The sequence below is a fragment of the Musa acuminata genome, chromosome BXJ1-5, assembly GCF_036884655.1.
Source record: "Musa acuminata AAA Group cultivar baxijiao chromosome BXJ1-5, Cavendish_Baxijiao_AAA, whole genome shotgun sequence".
NCBI lineage: Eukaryota > Viridiplantae > Streptophyta > Magnoliopsida > Zingiberales > Musaceae > Musa > Musa acuminata.
The window spans coordinates 40,717,501-40,734,809 of NC_088331.1; the positions used below are offsets into that span (position 1 = coordinate 40,717,501).

At 39.5% G+C, this 17,309-nt stretch overlaps 2 protein-coding genes across 6 annotated transcripts; both read right to left on the reverse strand.

The window, feature by feature from the left end:
* Positions 1-4,273: 4,273 nt before the first annotated feature.
* LOC135674305 (dof zinc finger protein 1-like) lies at positions 4,274-6,383 on the reverse strand. 3 transcript variants are annotated; one of them, XR_010513583.1, is made up of 3 exons: positions 6,124-6,383; positions 4,611-5,732; positions 4,274-4,521 (listed from the first exon to the last, which is right to left on the reverse strand). XR_010513583.1 is itself a non-coding variant. In XM_065184027.1 (2 exons), exons 1-2 carry the CDS (start codon positions 6,145-6,147, stop codon positions 4,767-4,769), a joined length of 990 nt encoding a protein of 329 aa, XP_065040099.1. In that variant the 5' UTR covers positions 6,148-6,383; the 3' UTR covers positions 4,274-4,766. The 3 variants fall into 3 exon arrangements, 2 of the variants coding, with proteins under 2 accessions (XP_065040099.1, XP_065040100.1); XM_065184027.1 differs by having other exon boundaries at positions 4,274-5,732; XM_065184028.1 differs by lacking the exon at positions 6,124-6,383 and adding an exon at positions 5,892-6,116 and having other exon boundaries at positions 4,274-5,732.
* Positions 6,384-8,367: 1,984 nt separating this feature from the next.
* LOC135674306 (uncharacterized) lies at positions 8,368-16,587 on the reverse strand. 3 transcript variants are annotated; one of them, XM_065184030.1, is made up of 9 exons: positions 16,088-16,587; positions 15,409-15,540; positions 14,968-15,091; positions 13,461-13,585; positions 13,146-13,370; positions 11,418-11,494; positions 11,171-11,306; positions 9,266-9,469; positions 8,368-8,883 (listed from the first exon to the last, which is right to left on the reverse strand). In XM_065184030.1, the coding sequence occupies exons 1-9, from the start codon at positions 16,556-16,558 to the stop codon at positions 8,824-8,826; spliced, it is 1,554 nt and encodes a 517-aa protein (XP_065040102.1). In that variant the 5' UTR covers positions 16,559-16,587; the 3' UTR covers positions 8,368-8,823. The 3 variants fall into 3 exon arrangements, with proteins under 3 accessions (XP_065040102.1, XP_065040104.1, XP_065040103.1); XM_065184032.1 differs by having other exon boundaries at positions 13,461-13,579; positions 16,088-16,586; XM_065184031.1 differs by having other exon boundaries at positions 13,461-13,582; positions 16,088-16,586.
* Between the last annotated feature and the right edge of the window lie 722 nt (positions 16,588-17,309).

A 17,309-nucleotide genomic window follows, 5' to 3' on the forward strand; every position in this document is an offset into this window, starting at 1 on the left:
ATATTTCTGCACATTTATAGATGATTTATCCAGATATGATTATATGTATCTAATATATGAAAAGTCTCAAGTTATTGATACTCTTGAAATATACATAATGGGATCAATAGATAATTAGATAGAAAAGTTAAAATTATCAGATCTAATAAGGTGATAAATTTTATGATGGATACGATGAATTTGATTAGAAAGTTGATTCTTTTATTAGATTCCTGAAAAATAGGATATTTGTGCTTCATTTATCTTACTAAATATGCGATAATAGAATAACATTGCTGAAAGGTAAAATTATATTTTTATGGACATGATTAGAAGTATTATGAGTTATTCCTCTATTCCCGAATCAATGTGAAGTAAAACTCTTAGAACAATTATGTATATCTTGAACAAAGTTCTTAATAAGTTGGTTCTATCAACTTCATTTGAGTTATAAACCAAAGGAAATCTAGTTTAGGATATTTATATATTTGGGTTGTTTTGTAGAGATAAGAGTCTTTAATCCACATGAAACAAAAAGAATCCAAGAACTATTTTTAAATATTTTATTAGTTATCTAGAAAATTCAAGGAATATAAATTTTATTACCCTAATCATAGTATGAGGATAATAGAATCTAATAATGTAAGATTCTAAGAAAATGACGAAATCAATAGGAGTGAAGAATCTCAAAAGATCAATTTTGATATCAAGGAGATATAAGGTAAATCTTCTTTGTCATCTCATATTCGAGAGATTATTATTCCTCAAATCATTAAGAGAATTGATGATGGTGAACAACAAAATAACATTAATAAACTCTCATTTGATATTGATATCGTCGCTACTAATCTTATAGAGCAACCACAATAAGTAATTTTGATAATTTCTCAAAGAAAAAATAAGCATATTATTGTTGATAATTATGTGATATATTTACAAGAATCAAATTATAATATAAGGATAAAAAGGGACCTATTATCATTTTCATATGTCATAAAAAATAGTAATTTTAAAAAGTGGTATGATGTGATAGAAGAAAAGTTAAAATCGATGGATTAGAATAATGTTTGGAAACTCGTTGAATTGTCTAGTAAGAGTCAATTGCAAATCGGTCTTCAAGATAAAATGTGACTCAACAAGTAATATCGAATGATATAAAGCCAGAGTTATAGCTAAAGATTTTTCTCAAAAAGAAACATCAACTATAATGAAATCTTTTCTTTAGTTTTTTAAAATGACATGTTAAAGATCATCATTATATTATTAGCTTATAATGATCTTGAGTTATATCAAATAGATATACAAATAATATTTTTGAATGAGAATATAGATGAGAAAATCTATATGAAACAGCTTGAATGATTTACAGAAAAGAAAAAATAAAGTTGAGCTTGCAAACTTAGAAAATATATTTATGACCTTAAATAAGTTTTTGGACAATGATATATAAAGTTTTATTATACCATTACTTTCTTCATATTTAAGAAAAATACTATTGATTAGTGCATATATTTGAAGGTTGATAGGAGCAAGTTTATTATATTAGTTTTATATATGAATGATATTTTTCTTACCATTAGTGATATTAGTTTATTGTATGAAACAAGATGTTTCTCGACAAAATTTTTCAGATTGTTGATATAAATGAGACAGCATATGCTATTGACATTGAGATATTCAAAGATAGATATTAAGGATTGTTAGGAATATCTCATAAAGGATATATTGATCAAGTTTTAGAGAAATTTAGTATGTAGTTTTGTTCAGTTAATAATATACCTACTACTAGAGGTGAAAGATTTAGTCAAAACTAGTTTCCGAAAAATTATTTAGAAATGAATCAAATAAAGGATATTCCTTATATATGCGTAGTTGGAAGTCTACTCAAATTTGTATAAGATCATATATTAGTTTTGTAGTTATAATACTAGGTTAATACTAGAGCAGTCCACGAATAAAATATTAGATTATTACAAAGAAAATAATGAGATATCTGCAAGAGATAAAAGATTATATGCTCATATACAAGAGATCAGATCAACTTGAAGTGACGCGATATTCAGATGTTGATTTTATAAATTGTCTCGATAGTAGGAAGCTCACTTTAGGATTTATATTCATGTTAGCTAAAGGGGTCATTTCTTAAAAAAATATAAAACAATCACTTATTGCATCATCACTAATAGAAGCTAAATTTGTGACATGTTTTGATGTCACAAATCAAACTTTGTGGCAATGAAATTTCATCACAAGACTTGGTATAATCGACTCAATTATTAGGTTGTTTAAGATATCTTATGATAACATCATAGTAATTTTCTTCTATAAGAGTAGTAAGTACTATTATAGTTCCAAGCATATCGAGATAGGGTATTTGGTGGTTAAAGAAAGAGTCCAGAAACAATATGTATCAATTGAGAACCTGAGCACCACCTTAATGATTGCTGATTCATTTGCTAAAGTTTTACGGTCTAAAATATTTTTTAAAAAATATTCTTAGAATAGAGCTTGTGAGAAAACCCTGATGCATGTTTAAGTAGATACTATTATTAATACATTAAAGAGAAATTATAAATCTTCTGTAATCTCTCGTTAGTCACATAGTCAGTCATTAAAAGACTACAACTATTCTCTCATCCTCTCTTATACCTAATCCATCGATCATAGTGATGAATGTAGTTTTTTCTTATAGATCGATATCACTATGATTTTTTGATTTGATGACGGTGCCTTTGTAGATTAAATAAATTTTTTTTATGATATCGAAAAATACATATTGTAAATCTAATATATTGTTATCCGATTTTAATACTGGTATTAAGGTTTCTTCACATAATAATAATATAATATAAGTTTTTATACTTATACATATTTGTAATATATCTCTAGCTTTATCCTCATATAAGCTTAAGTCGACGTGTCATAATCCCAATTGATAGGATCATCAAATCTTTATATATCAATTTAAATATGTAATCAGATTAGATGCCCGAAAAAATGGAGGATCACTTACTTGTTTAATATGCGGGAGAGTGGGAAATGCTTGCTTAACAATTAAGCATTGCTTGAGCTGAAGGAAATGGTGGAAGGATAAAAGAATTCCCGAGCAGATCATAGGGTACATATAATCCACTACGAATACCACGATGGATGGATGTGATTCGCGAACTGGGATCCCCCAACTCCCCCTTACGAACCAGGGAGAGAGAAGCATCCTCGTGCCCACGTGTTCTACCAAGCGGAGCCCGTTCGGAGGACCGGCGATGGCCCACGAGCCATTAACTCCGATGTCTTAGATATCACCGGAAGGTTCGTGGAATTGCGTTCGCATCACGAGAGACGACTCCTTCGTGCATGTCGTCCCTGTCTTGGCGTTTTAGGGTGACACGAGCAAAACGGACACGGTCGGTGGTCGCATGGCTCTGCAGGTGGTGGTCTCGGGGAGTGGCTCCCCCGTAGCATTTCATCCCCATCGGCCTGAGGCCGACAAGTTCACGTGTCGCTCCTAGTCGACGTACATCAGTCTCCCAGAGCCCTCTGAAGTGTTGCTGCCACCAAATCTGACCATCGGCAAAGCATTCAACGCAGCAGCGGCAGAATGAATACCTTTTCCATCGCTAAGCCAATGACCCACCCCTCCACCGAAACAATAGATGTGGCTTACGTCGGAGGAGTACCGGCTTCTTGCCTTCCAAATGTGATGGCAAGCAAAACAAAAGAGAGCCACACCGTCCTCCAGAGAGTATCATGCAAGCGAGTAAGATATCGGTGTCAGGATGAAGCCAATGGTGTGGGTCATTCTTCTGCCCACATCCCAAGGAGAATGTTTGCAGGGAGCCCACATCCGGGAAATCAATTAAATGTTTCCGAGGAAGTAGAGTGGCCTCCTTGTTTCCATGTAGAAAGGCATGGGAGAGGAGGGTGGTGGTGAGTGGGTGCAGGAATCATTAGCCGCAAGACTTGTGCTGAGGCAGGTGAAGTCTGCAATTTCCATGCCTCACGACCCAAGCTTTCTTCCTCATCCAACTGGCACTGCAACTCCTAAGAAACCTGTTTAATGCTGGTAGTATATATATATATATATATATATATATATATAATTAATTAATTAATTCGAAGGAAAAAGTTCCTCGACGGGGAGAGTGTGGGCATGCCAACCTATTCCAGTCTATCTTAAGCTTCTCGTGGTGCTTTCATAGTTGGGAGAATCTCGCTGGAATGATGAGACGTGACATCTCAGACTGGTGCAAGAGGGCGACACAAACGACAAGAAGAACATGCATGCCAACGTGAATTGACGTACACAAAATCCCTGTTTCTCGAGATACAAAGTAGAGCAGTACAACTGTAGTTTTCCCTTCTGCCCCCGTTTTTGGCCAATACAAATCTGATGCATAGTCCGCACAGTCGCCACACTACGACTCTGTTGCCTAACCCAACCAAACACTATCACAAACGCTACCCATTCTTCTTCTCCATCTCCAGCGAACCAGGCGATGGACCACTACTAGCAAGGAGGTGTATCACCTCCCTTTGTCATCACTGCACAGAAACAAAGGAAGAAAAAATGTGGGTTCTCTGGCCTAACCAAAGGCTACTTTTGCATCGTAAGATATCATTTTGAAGCCGACCTAAAAAGAAGCTTCATGCTGCTGAAAAATGAAGGCTGTAAAAGAAGAGAAGAAGGGAGTGATGGAGAGATACGAAGAAGGAACTTCATGTGGCTTCTGTCTTTTGTTAGTGCTGAGCCAACCGAGACCTAATGGATAAGCATAGTGTGTTGATTCCTACCATGAGCCTCCTCCACCGAACATACCATTCCAAAAACCAGGAGTGGCCACACCTTCCTCCCTGCTATTCTCCAACTCGGGAGTCGTGCTTGTATCAGCCACTCCTGGCTTTACGTCTTCGAACGGGAACAAGAGCCTTCCATGAGCACTCTCCTGCATCCCCTGCAGAGCCCCGTACCCGCCGCTACTCCCGCCTCGTCTTCCTTCCCCTCCTCCTCCTCCTCCTCCACCAATTCCCTCTATCGGGAAGTTGAATGCAGGAGCCCTGAATTCCTGCAACCCAAATCCAGTTGGGTATTCCGGCAGTGGCACCGGCACGAATGTCCCGATCTCTCTCGCTGTCATTCCACTACTCAGCAGCTCCATGGCTGAGAGAGCACCAAGTGCATTGCATGGGATGCTTCTACTACTGGTGCTGCTATTGTTGTTGACGGTACTGCTCTCCAAGCTGGGGAAGTCGTTGTACTCGGGGAGTCCGGGGCGGGGGAAGGCCATGTTGAGATCTTGTCCCTCATGGAACTTACGAGAAGTAGAGAGGGAGAAGGGAGGGGAGACGTGCTCGGTTGGAAGCTTCTTAGGATTTGACACTAATGCTGATGCCGCTGTGGCGGTGGAAGAGGTGGCGGTGGTGGCGGCGGTGGAAAGGAAAGACTTCTTGTTCTTCCTTGAGCCACCACCGACGGGAACATTTCTGAGGGATCCACCCTCGGTCCAATACCTCCTGCAGGTCTTGCAGAAGTATCTGGGCTGAGTGAGGCTGTAGTTGTTGTAGTAGCAGAACTTGGTGTTGGTGGAGTTGCACCGGGGGCAATTGAGGGCCTGCTCCTTCTGCGGCCTAGCCCTGCGCTCCGTCACCACCTGCGACATGGCTGTGGAGCAAGTATTGCTCGCAGTGGTGGTGGTGGTGGAGGGGGAGGAGGATGCAGAGGGCACCAGCTGCATGGGCTTCGCCAGCCCTGTCTCCTGAAGAGCAACAAAACCGCAACCCCATGCGGACCAATAATTAGACATACAAAACATTAGCAAACATCTATATATGTTGGAGAGCTGTAGATATCCACGATTACATGAAAAGGATGATCCGAGGGAAATCAGAAAAGATGAAAGAGAAATCAGACTCACTTGGTACACCAACCTGTTCATGCCTTTGCTTTACCTCACAAGCTAAAAAGGAGGAGAAAGAGAAAGGGAGAAGAAAAGAAGGTAGAAAAAGAAAGTGATTTGCTTCTTTCAAGGATTAAAGAGGAAGCCATGACAGTATCATAAGAGATGATGTACCAGGAGATCCAACACAAAGAATGAAAAGACCCAACAAAGCGCCATGCCCTCCCTCACATATCCACAGACCATTTACCTGACGCCACTGAGCAGCATCCATGCGATCCGGATGAAGCTGAGAGAAGAAGAGGAAGAAAAAACGGCAGCTGCCCCTGGAGAAGGAACGCTTATGGACGGCGGTGGAATCGCGGTGCGGTGGTGCCTCTCATGGCATCGAGAAAGTAAGAATGAGATGGCTGCGGTGAGAGGACGCGAGTCCGCCAAAGCTTACCATTTGTGCGGGCGGTCTTGTCCATTGCTGCCCGTTCGCCGTGTGTGATTCGAGTGCACGAGCGAGACGGCAAGGTGGGGCCGTGACGCAAGTGCGGACGCTGACGTGGTACGTTCCTGCGATGGAGAGCTGTTGTGTGGGGCCGGCGACATGAGTTGTCCACAGACGGGATTCCGCCAAGCGGGGCCCCACTTCTCGTGCCGATGGGAGGAGAATTGCGGGTACAAAACCATCGAGATCTTGCACTCCCTGCCACGTGGCGCACTCCCGTGCCTTGCGATTGGAAGATAGATCAGATGATGCATTTTTGGGCTTTTTGATGAATCAGCTGTTGGTGGCGGGGGAAAGGAGGAGTTTTGACCCGATCGGGATCGGATCGACATGGTCGACGGGTTGGGTTGAGCCGATTTAAGTTATCGGATCGATATTTACGTGGATCCACATCCGATTCGTGGACAGGTTAAAAGTCTCCATCCAATTGATGATCTTATGGGTGCCATTGATTTGAACGAGCTTTATGCTTATGCAGACCGTAGGATGACGTTATGAACATAAAACACGAAAGTTAACTCGTACCGTACGATGACTTTACATCCAAATAACGCCCCCGAAACAGTTCGGGGGGGAAACAATGGCCACCGTTCGAAGCAACAATCAAGTACGCACACGAATCTCAAAGCGGCGTTATCAACTCAAATAGGCAGGATTCGTTTTGTTCGGGCGCTTAACGGTGGTGACGCGAGTCGTGACTGAAGCGGCTGCGAGTGGTCGGCACGGCTATAATTGCTCATTACGATGCCGCTCGATAACATCATGGTCCGAAGGCCCCCCCGGCACCGTGCACCACGAGAGATGCCACGAGTCGGGCCCAGACGAGCATGTGTTGTCTGGTGAAAGCGACGCCCTCGGCTGACAAGCCACGTACTGAACTCCGAGGGTGATCGCAGATGTCGGGTAAAGCGCGAAACGCATACAGTGCGTATCGGATCAAAAGAACAGGAGAACGATTCCGAGTGTCGACCATCCATGTCCGCTGTGCCCTCTTCCTCCCCTCTCTCTCTCCCCGCCTCGTCAAGTCGATCGTTGTGCGTGCACTTTGGCTCCCAAGGCAAGCAAAGAATGGCTGTGGACTCCATGAACACTCCACGATGTCGTCCTGGTGGGATCTGCTGCCGCTGTCAATAGATTTAATATGATACAAAATATTGAAGTGCTCTTGTGATGTTCCTCTTTGTCTTCCACTGGCTTCGTCGTCCTATCATTTTACACTAAACGACAAGCTGCGTTGCTGTGCTTTGATGCTCTCGCTGTTCCCTTTTGTCCGCAGGCAACACAGATAGATGGTTAAGCAGACAATTTGCCTTTCTATTACAGGTGTATGGCTTAAGGCAGCCATTCACTCATCAAATCTAAATGTGTATGTATTGGTTGAGAGACAAGTCTCTTGTGGGAACTATTCGCTGGTCGTTTCCCAGTCTTCTCCACTTGCAGAAAAGGATGGACGGCGGAATTTATTCTCGTGCGCAGAAAGCTGCGGCGCAATGAATGATGACGATCTGAGTTAAGCTGCTGGGTTCTCACATCCGAGACAAGTTTCCACGTTATATGTATTTAATATCTCAAGACAGAACTACTAATTTCGGCAGATTGGTTTTAATTTTCGATTCCCTATGTCTCGAGTGGCCGACGCACAAAAGGATAAAATATAGCTTTTGTTTTACAACAAAAAGAAATACTGATTGATGTCTTTCATTTTTTTTCATTACGGGCAGACCTCACATCGACAAAGTACTCGATGCACAAAACATCACAACAAGGAATAAAATAGAACGTGAAGCTCGAGATTGCAGCCACTATGTGGGGGGCCAGAAAGAGATAGAGACTGTGTGTGTGTGTGTGTATCGGATGGGAGTCTTACCCAATCCCACCTACAAACCTGTCACCCAACATGCCCCTTTTCTCTCTCAAGAAATTGACAGTTTACACTGTTCAGACGAAATGCATTGATCGAACAAGGCTATGACAGAATTCTCTACTCAACCAACAACAAAAGTAAAAGCACATAGGCTAACATGTTAAAAGCATCTGTGTCAGATCTACTAAGAGAATAGTTGACAAAATGGAAAAAGAATGGGCATAAAGGTCAATCTCAGCCCTCTGTCTTCTCTGCAGATGGGAGGCCATAAACGCATTCATTTTTCCCTCACTAAGGCCAGATTAGGTTACCAACGATATCTTCAAATGAAACGAACAGTATGTTTTCTTGGTTGGCGAAGTTGTACCAGAAGACATGAAGTTGGAAGGTGAGACGGTTCAGTCTTCTCTGTCTTCTCTGCAGATGGTAGGCCATGAACGCATTCATTTTTCCCTCACCAAGGCCAGATTAGGTTACAAAAGATATCTTCAAATATTCTTACAACAACAGAATCAAGGTGGAAGCCATGCAGAAAGCCTGAAACGAACAGTAGGTTTTCTTGGTTTGATGAAGTTGGAAGGAGAGAAGGTTCAGTCGTTCAACTTGCAAACTGCCACAAATTTCTGTACTGCATTGTGATACTGGGTTCCCTGTAAAGTGGAGACAACACTGTTAAATAATCTGGGATAAGATGTATAATTTGAAACAATTTGGTTTCTATGAACTGAATATTTGTTAGGGTACCAAGCTGAATCAAATGATTATCACAATTTGTAACAATATGGGCTAAATTATTGAGGGTTTGAAGAGGATAATTTATCCAAAACTAATCAGTCTTTCAGAATATTGAAGTACACAGCTGCAATGATTATAGTGGATATATGGCTTTTCAACTTTGGATTGAAAACTAGGACATGGTCATATCTTGAGAAAAGAAAACATTAGACTGTCCGAAAACAAAGATATCATCAGGCCAGTTTAACATATAACGGAACCAAGACAACAACGTCAGCAAGCAGGTTGAGACATTACCTCCCAGTAGAGTTGTTTGCAGTCAGTGCATTGCCAGAACTCAAGATTTCGGTCAAAAAGGCAGTCAGGAATGACCTGGAATCCCCTAGAAGCTGCAATAGCTTCTTCAATTGTCAGAGGCTTCTGAATGAAGTTTCCGTTGCATTTTGTACATCTTGACATGAGTTGTTCCTCGGAAATTTTCAACTGGAAGGTCTCAATGACCTGTCAGAACTAAACAAATCAAAACTGGCACAGAATGTAATAGTCATAATAATTCTTTTAGTGAACATAAATGTTACGACCATTGACCAGTGTATCTTTTTAGTTCGAGAACATGATTTCCTAGTCGGATTTGTTTTGTAGATCTAATTTTGTGAAAACTACACACATAACCGAGATTGCTTCTTTGAGATGTTATAACTCATTAAACGACACAGGCAAAATAACATAACAAAAAGAACTTTTCTCAAAAGAATCAGGTCTTACTGACTGACACAACGAGAAGATGAAAATGAAAAGGAAAAGGTCAAGTGGCCAAGATGAACCAGAGCACCAATTTGAGGTACTGATCTGAAAGAGAATGGGTTCGGATTTCACTCCTGATACTTAAGATATAAGATATTTAATAATAATAAGTGGAATGAAGTGCATACTGCACCTAATATGGGTGATTTAATGGATATGTTTAATGCTTCATATAAAGTAGCAAAATAGAAATCTAAAAGTTCTAAAAATGACTGAGATGTTGTAGTTGGTTGTTCAAGTGATTTTGGATTCCAAGATGACAGTTAAATTAGTAAACAACTGCATCATTCAATTACACTAAGAGCACATTTATATTACTATAAGTAAACCACTGAAGTGAATTTATAGTCAAAGTGATCTGAGTTCTTGTGTTAATTCACCAAAAATAAGATGCAATTATGAAGTGAAGTTCCAAGAGGCCAAAAAAATTGAAGGTGGTCTTTTGTGCAAAGAGCTCCAGAATCATTTTAGGGGAAATGGGAACAGGAGATTTCGTTATTTCATTTGAATTTTGTAGAGCTCAATTTTGGTGCTTTTCTGAAAACCAAATACTACTTGTGATTGATTGGAAAAAAAATCAGAGCTCACTTCCCCCTTAATTATGTAGTTAGGCTTTTATATAGCTAATTTCACCTTGAGCCTGAACCATGGAAGTCCTAGGTCATCTGAAGTGCATTCCACTAGATATTTTTAGCCTGCAATTTAGTTGATTGTGAAGCCAACCACAGGCTACTAGTTATTTTTGCGGACCATCAAGTAGCTAGCAATGGCAATGAATCAGCAATCAAGATTTGTCGAGAGCAACCTATGATAACCAACTGCGGCTCTACGGATTGTTTACCAATCTAATAACAGATGGTAATACCAACTATGTTAAATGATGAGTGATCACCCTCCAATGTCCTAACAAAGGCGACAATCTGTCAGCAAATGAAATTGGGGTTTACAATGGGCTAACAATTTGCCTGCAATCACTGATAAACTAATATGGTGTGTTGATTGACTAAAAATTGGCTCACTAAAAATGTTGATTGATTAAAGATCCTCAATTGTTTGTCCCTAAAGAAGGGAAAGACAACTATGAGCAATCGCTATGTAGTAAGAGGACTGATTGACAAAATGTGCATGGTCATTGATTAGCAGTTTGTTAGTGATGGCCAGCCTGTAATCTACCAGTGGTCCACAATCATCAAATGGTGCGCTCTACCAGAGGCTAACAATCTAACAGTGGTTTCAATTGTAATCAATGGAATACAACCAATAACAGCAGTTTACAACTCTCAACAAATCCACTGAGCAACCTTCATGCTATCCATGACAACAAGGTAGTGAGTGAACTGGAGATTATCTTAATAAGAGATGTCTGATATATACTGAACAAATATTCCATGCAATTACCTCAAGTAGTTGGTCATTCTTGAGTGAACTCTTCACCTTGTATACTTGATTCCTCACCAAATATTGATATCTCAAAAGCTTGGCATCTCGTGTTAACAGGACCCTTTTCTCTTTGTATGCTTGATTCAGTAGCTGCCTACAGAAAATAGAGGTTGGATAAGAATCATATGTTTCTGTTAAAAAGAATGTGACATACACATGGTTAAGAAGAGGTACTAAAAGTCCAAATGTGTTTTCACAAACTAACCTTGGATCAGGCTTCCTTAAAAAAGGAATAGCAGCATCAATGCCAACACATCGTAGATGTTTTGCTAACCCCTCTATCTATGGATCCAAAACTGTATCTAGTTAGATTTAGTAGAATTTCCAAAATGCACATGATAAATTAAAGAAAATACACAATCAAATAACACTAACAAAAGCCTGAGTGATGCATGAAAAATAGGTCAAATATAGAAAGTAAACACGAAAGTTTTGGATAAATGTTTATACTAATTGTGCTAAAAAATAGTATAAAAACATATAAGAAAATATATATAGACCATCTGTTAAAGATCAAGAAAGCAATTAATAAGAAAATATAAGTTTTCAGGACAATATCATAAGGACCTAGTACTGGACTTCCCGCTATATTTGTTGAATTCATATGTGATCCAATTTTAGATCAAGCTCTGATTTGAAAGCCAAATGTGATTATATAATTTATATGCATCTTATGTAAACCATCATTAAATACAGTTCTAAATTCATCTGATAGTGAATACATTATTTCATGATACTCGACATACCATACATTCTTTCGTTGTCTCCTACGAAACAAGCTTCATAATATTATTCCTTGTTTATACTGTAAAATTGGTTAATTTAGTAAAGTAATCTCTAGTAGCAATCTTTAGGAGGCCTATTCTTTCAAATTGGAGAATACTCCAACAGCAATTGGTTGCTTCCAAATCATGACCAACCAATTTTAAACAATATGACTTGATCCGATCCAATCCAATAGTTGAATTACAAGTTCATTATCTAGGTGAAAATCAAACCTTCATTTTGGAAGCCTGAAGTTTGTAAAAATCAAAGTTATAGTTTATATAACCTGAACCGAGCAAATCCAATTATAGTCAAACTTCATAATGTTAGTTCAGATTTCAGGCCCTGACTATCATGATTTTATTCTAACATTATGCTTTTGGATACTATCTTGCAACCATTAGATTTAAGATTCAAATGTAAATGAAGGTGGTACTAATAGTAAAATTAACAATCCACAAACCAAAGAATATTTGACTGAATTGGTTCATAATTGACTAAATTTTGATCGGATTGAGGTCAATCTGGATCTTATCAATCTAGAATGAGCAAGATTCTGCTTAGGAAAGTAAATGCTTATTTTAGCATTGTTAGGGTGAAATCAGTTCATAATCAGGTATATAGAATAATACAACTATTAGTTTGAGTTTTTAGTTAAAAATCTGATAAATGTAATTTTGAGGTCATGAATTAACAAGCACACATTCGTCGAATACAGTGATGCCTATTTTGGGCAGTATTTCAGGTGGGCAAGCCTTGATACAAATGATAAGAATCTTAATTCATGACCTAGATGACTATAATTCAACTCGCAAAAATAAGCTCTCTGCTTGTAGGGGTAGGACTGTGTGCCTGCCTAACTTTTCTGTCACTTGTCAGCTTTAGCCCCCTTTTGAATTAGTTCTATGGCCTGAACTTTTGAATATCAAACCCCCAATCTTGATGCATGCTAAATGATTCAACACCTCAACTGATGCTGAAGAGAGATCCCATATTAGACGGAAGCCTTATGTACTAGGCTCACTTTAGGGATGTCTATTTTCCCTAATGACATAAAAAGTAATAAGAACACACGAGAAAGCCTCACTACAAAGTCAATGACCATAAGCAATCAAAACTAGCAGCAGCGATACAAATATTAAGCAGTGCACAAAGAAAAGTCTCATACCATCACATCACATAAAAACTTTGGGCTTCCATCCCCACCGAAGGATACATCCCATGGTGGAGGGCCTTGCCAATCTTCATCACAAGTCAATTTCTCTTTGTTCTTTGCATTTCCAGATGACTGCTTTTTCTCTTTTCGTCTTGAGGTCCGAGGTATTTTGTCTGATTCCTTCAACATAATTTTTTCGCCATGTCTCCTGACATTGTTCGAGAGACAATCATCAAGCTGAAATATATATATCAACAAGAAGGCCATAAGGTGGGTATAACTGCAAAATGTCTCAAAAGAGAAAATTTTAAAATCACGTGATCTGACCATATCAGATGATTCACAACATTCAGTAAACAATTTGTTGGAGCCTGATTCTGGGATGATTTCCTTTTCTATAACAGTGGCAATGAAATTCTGTCCAGGAGGACTAGGTTGTGATTTGGCTGCTGCTACAATCATTCAAAGTTAACAAAAGAAATTGAACAGCATTTCAAAGGATCTGTTCTGCAAGAAAATTTAAGAAATAAAAATCCTAACTAATCATTATCTAGCAAAAAATCTAGTGATAAGACCCAAAAGACTTTTATAAGATAGAAAATTACCATGAAAATAAAATGAATCAGAAAGATTATATGAAGGTAGGAAATCCTGATAGAGTTGTCATGCTAGATATAACTTACAAAATTACAGCTAAGAATTTCAGTATCATATAATCATGACATGCTACCATCGTACAAGATAGCAGGTGCCAAGGCATGTGTTCTCCCAATTATTACACCTGGGACTCAACAAGTGTGTTCACATAATTCCAGTATGATATGACCAGGGCAACTAAGCATTCCTTTAAAGAGGCGTCCAATTACAGAAGGCTCTGCAAATGAAAATAGAAGACTGGTGGGATGCAATAATTGCTTAGAACAAAAGTCAGATCTAGCAATGGGAAAACATCATGTGATGAGATTAAAGGCTACCAAAATTTTGTAGCTATTGGTATTGGTGAAGTTGGCTCAACCCAAGCAGAAGGCTTGATAAAGACTATAAAGTGAATTTGAGGTCTCCAAAGAGACTTGTTTTTAGGGTACTGAAATCAGTGGCTATTATAATAAGTCCAATACTTTAATAATTTTAGTACCGATTATTTCTTGAATCGATCATCATGAGGCAGGATAATAACCTCATGCAATTGTCCATCAGCTCTTAATGATCTTAACTTTCACTTTCATGTTAAAATATAACCGTTGAACCTCATGAACTACGGGATTTATAACACACCAGAAGTCCATTCGTATAGGCTATTCTATTGACCATAAGAGAAGGCCAGTGAAAAATTAGAAAAAGAAGGCAGAAGCACTTCAAGAATATTCCCGTCACCACTGTCACTTTTACATCTATTTTCTTTGTTCTTTTTTCTTTTCTGTTCTTATCAGCATCAAAAGATTTTTTTTCTAAATACCTATTTGATTAAGGCAGTCACCGCAAATATAAGAGAGAGTATATTTTGTATCAATATCCTGAATTTGGCTTTGCTACTATACTTGTGAGCTGTGAAATGAATGTCAGCTTAGTGAATTTGGGGAATAGAGAGGCAAAAGAATGATGGCTAAACCAATATCACTAGCTCAGAAGACACTAGGCTAAGCCATAGGCATTGATACACAAGACTGCTAAGTCCCCAGACTTCTAAAACTTGTCACATAACCAACAAAAAAAATTGATATGGAAAATTTCGTCATTGTCCATCACACCACAAGTTCAACAAAAAGAATGTACTATGGAAATTTGATCAGGACATATACATATAATAATAGTTCCAAGCTTACAGAGTATATACCTTTGGTGATTATTTTTTGCTGGAAGACATCAAATATTTCAAGCAAGTAATACGCATCAGCTGCAGCATATAATATCTGCTGTTCACTTAGAGGACGGCATGACCAGTCACTGCATTGGAGTTCCTGTAGAAAGAAATTGTTGAGCAATAACTCCAGGTGATGTTTGAAGTCCAATATAGAAAATTATATGATGCTTCAGGTCATTTTTAAATTCTACTTTAGTCAACTCATACAAAATGAAGAATAGAAAAGGATATACAAAATAGGAAGGGTACTTGCAGACATGGAAGAACACATGATATGGAGCGATTTGTGGTATTTTGATGGAGTACTAAGGCCTTTAATGAAAGCCAACGAAAGCCACTATCCATTAGATATATTACATATTAACATGAAAAAGAAATCCAGAAGTCTATAAGAAACCTCATGCAACAACCAACCTTTGATAAAGAGACATTAAGAACTTCCTTGCAGATAGCTGCTAAGCTTTTAGTATCCTTTGGATGTTTTTTACCCATGGTTGGATTCTTTAGGTGATGGTAAATGCTGGTGATATCCATAAAAGGCTCCACCTGTCCCAGAAAGACATAGTTATCATTTCAAAGAAGTGAGAACCATTAAATTAACATTAAAGAAAAGGTCCCAGATTCAAAGAAAGACTAGCATTACAAACTTCAACATTCCATTGTAGTTCCTACTTGTAGGCCACCAATTATATAAGAACCTAAAACAAACATTCCATATCTTTCCCAATTGACACTGTTGTCATCATTTTCCATAGATCAATAAGTCCATCGAAAAAATTCGAATTGATCAGAGACTGTAACTTCACATATGGGGAGAAAGGCAAGCCTGCTGAGAGTGCCACCGACGACCTAAGCAAACCCTTATACTGTTCTCAATCTTATTTAAAGGATCTTGTGGTGATTGTAGATAGATCTCCTTTAACTTCATGCTGTCCGCTGCATGTAAAATGGAAAGATGACCAAAAAGACGGCCGTGCATCCAATAATCCGCACAATGTTTGGCCCAATTTTCAATATATATCGAAATTAAAAGTCCTAAAACAATGCAACGCCAAAGAGCACAACGTGTACAGAGTATGCGGAGGAAGATTACTCTATCGAAGCCAGGATCGCATCCGTTGGCGGAGAAGGTGGAGGAGAGGTATACGAGATCCTGTTTGAACTTAAAACCAAGCTTGATTACCGACGACGACTCGAACATATCCCTTAGCGGATCCCACAGGGCAACGAGCGGGACGGAGAGTAGGTCCACCAAGAAAACCGGCGAGTCTCCGACCACCGGATCCGACGGGCGCCGACGGACACGGCAGGCGATTTGGAGGAGGGACACGGTGGGGAACGACCGAGCGGGGAGGTCGGCGGTGGGGGCGGAGTCCCCGCCGCCGACGGTGTCCTGGTGGTGGAGCCGGATGGTCCGGTTGGGCTTCCACTCGGCGTCGAGGCCGACGACGGGGGAGCTGCGGAGGGCCCAGCAGAGGAGCGAAAACTCGGGCGAGTCCGCGGCCGCCACCATGTGGATCTCCATCATCGGCGGAGGCGGTCGCTCGGGTTGGATCGGCTCCATCGCGTCCGGACCGGATCGTGTCGTGTTAATGGCGCCGGGCTCTTATCTACGACCCAGCTCGGGTCGGAAGAAGTTGGTGGGACCACCACATGATTAATTGGTTGTTACTTAACCCAGTCGGTCCATTAAAGCCCAAAAAGTATTGGGCTGGTGACACCAACGTCATGTGTGGTCCAATCTATTATATTACATATTGGATCTCTTAAATCTTTGAGATGCATGATGATTCAATCAAAATCTTGATCATTGTATCAAGTTATCTGATACAAAGAATGAGATCTAATGGAGGATTTGTCAGAAGGTTACTGGAAATTGCCACGTAAGTGCAGAGTTCAGCTTCAGTCACCAACTTTTTCCCTATGTGAACGTTCGTACGTTTGAGTAATCAAACATAGTTTATTGGAAAACAAATCATCGGCGTGGTAGTAGTCATTACTTCGATAGGACTGATGACAAGGCTTGGCATGTACTCTCTCAGGCTCTATGCTGTCCAGATATCTAATCGTCTACGTCAAGTAATCCCACGACAAGTCCATCAGCTCAAGATTTGAAAGTTCCAATCTTGCCATCATCTGGAAAGAAACAAAAAACCTGTGAAGGATATGTTTGGTGTTAAGATACCACAGAAGCAGTTCAAAATGGTACAACAAACTCACCTAAATACTTGATGATAAGCTTCACATTCCTAAGATCCAGTTCACCTACTGGGAGAGCTAACGTCGTAGGAACACGAAGAAGTTGGAGAACCGGT

Excerpts from the sequence above, each read along its gene's own strand:
- LOC135674305 (XM_065184027.1), bottom strand. The coding sequence starts at position 6,147 with ATGGATGCTGCTCAGTGGCGTCAG. Across the intron at positions 5,733-6,123 it reads ATGCTGCTCAGTGGCGTCAG|GAGACAGGGCTGGCGAAGCC; the intron begins GTAAATGGTCTG and ends GTTGCTCTTCAG.
- LOC135674306 (XM_065184030.1), bottom strand. The coding sequence starts at position 16,558 with ATGGAGCCGATCCAACCCGAGCGACCGCCTCCGCCGATGATGGAGATC. Across the intron at positions 15,092-15,408 it reads TTAATGTCTCTTTATCAAAG|GAACTCCAATGCAGTGACTG; the intron begins GTTGGTTGTTGC and ends TTCTTTCTACAG. Across the intron at positions 8,884-9,265 it reads GCAAACAACTCTACTGGGAG|GGAACCCAGTATCACAATGC; the intron begins GTAATGTCTCAA and ends TCCACTTTACAG.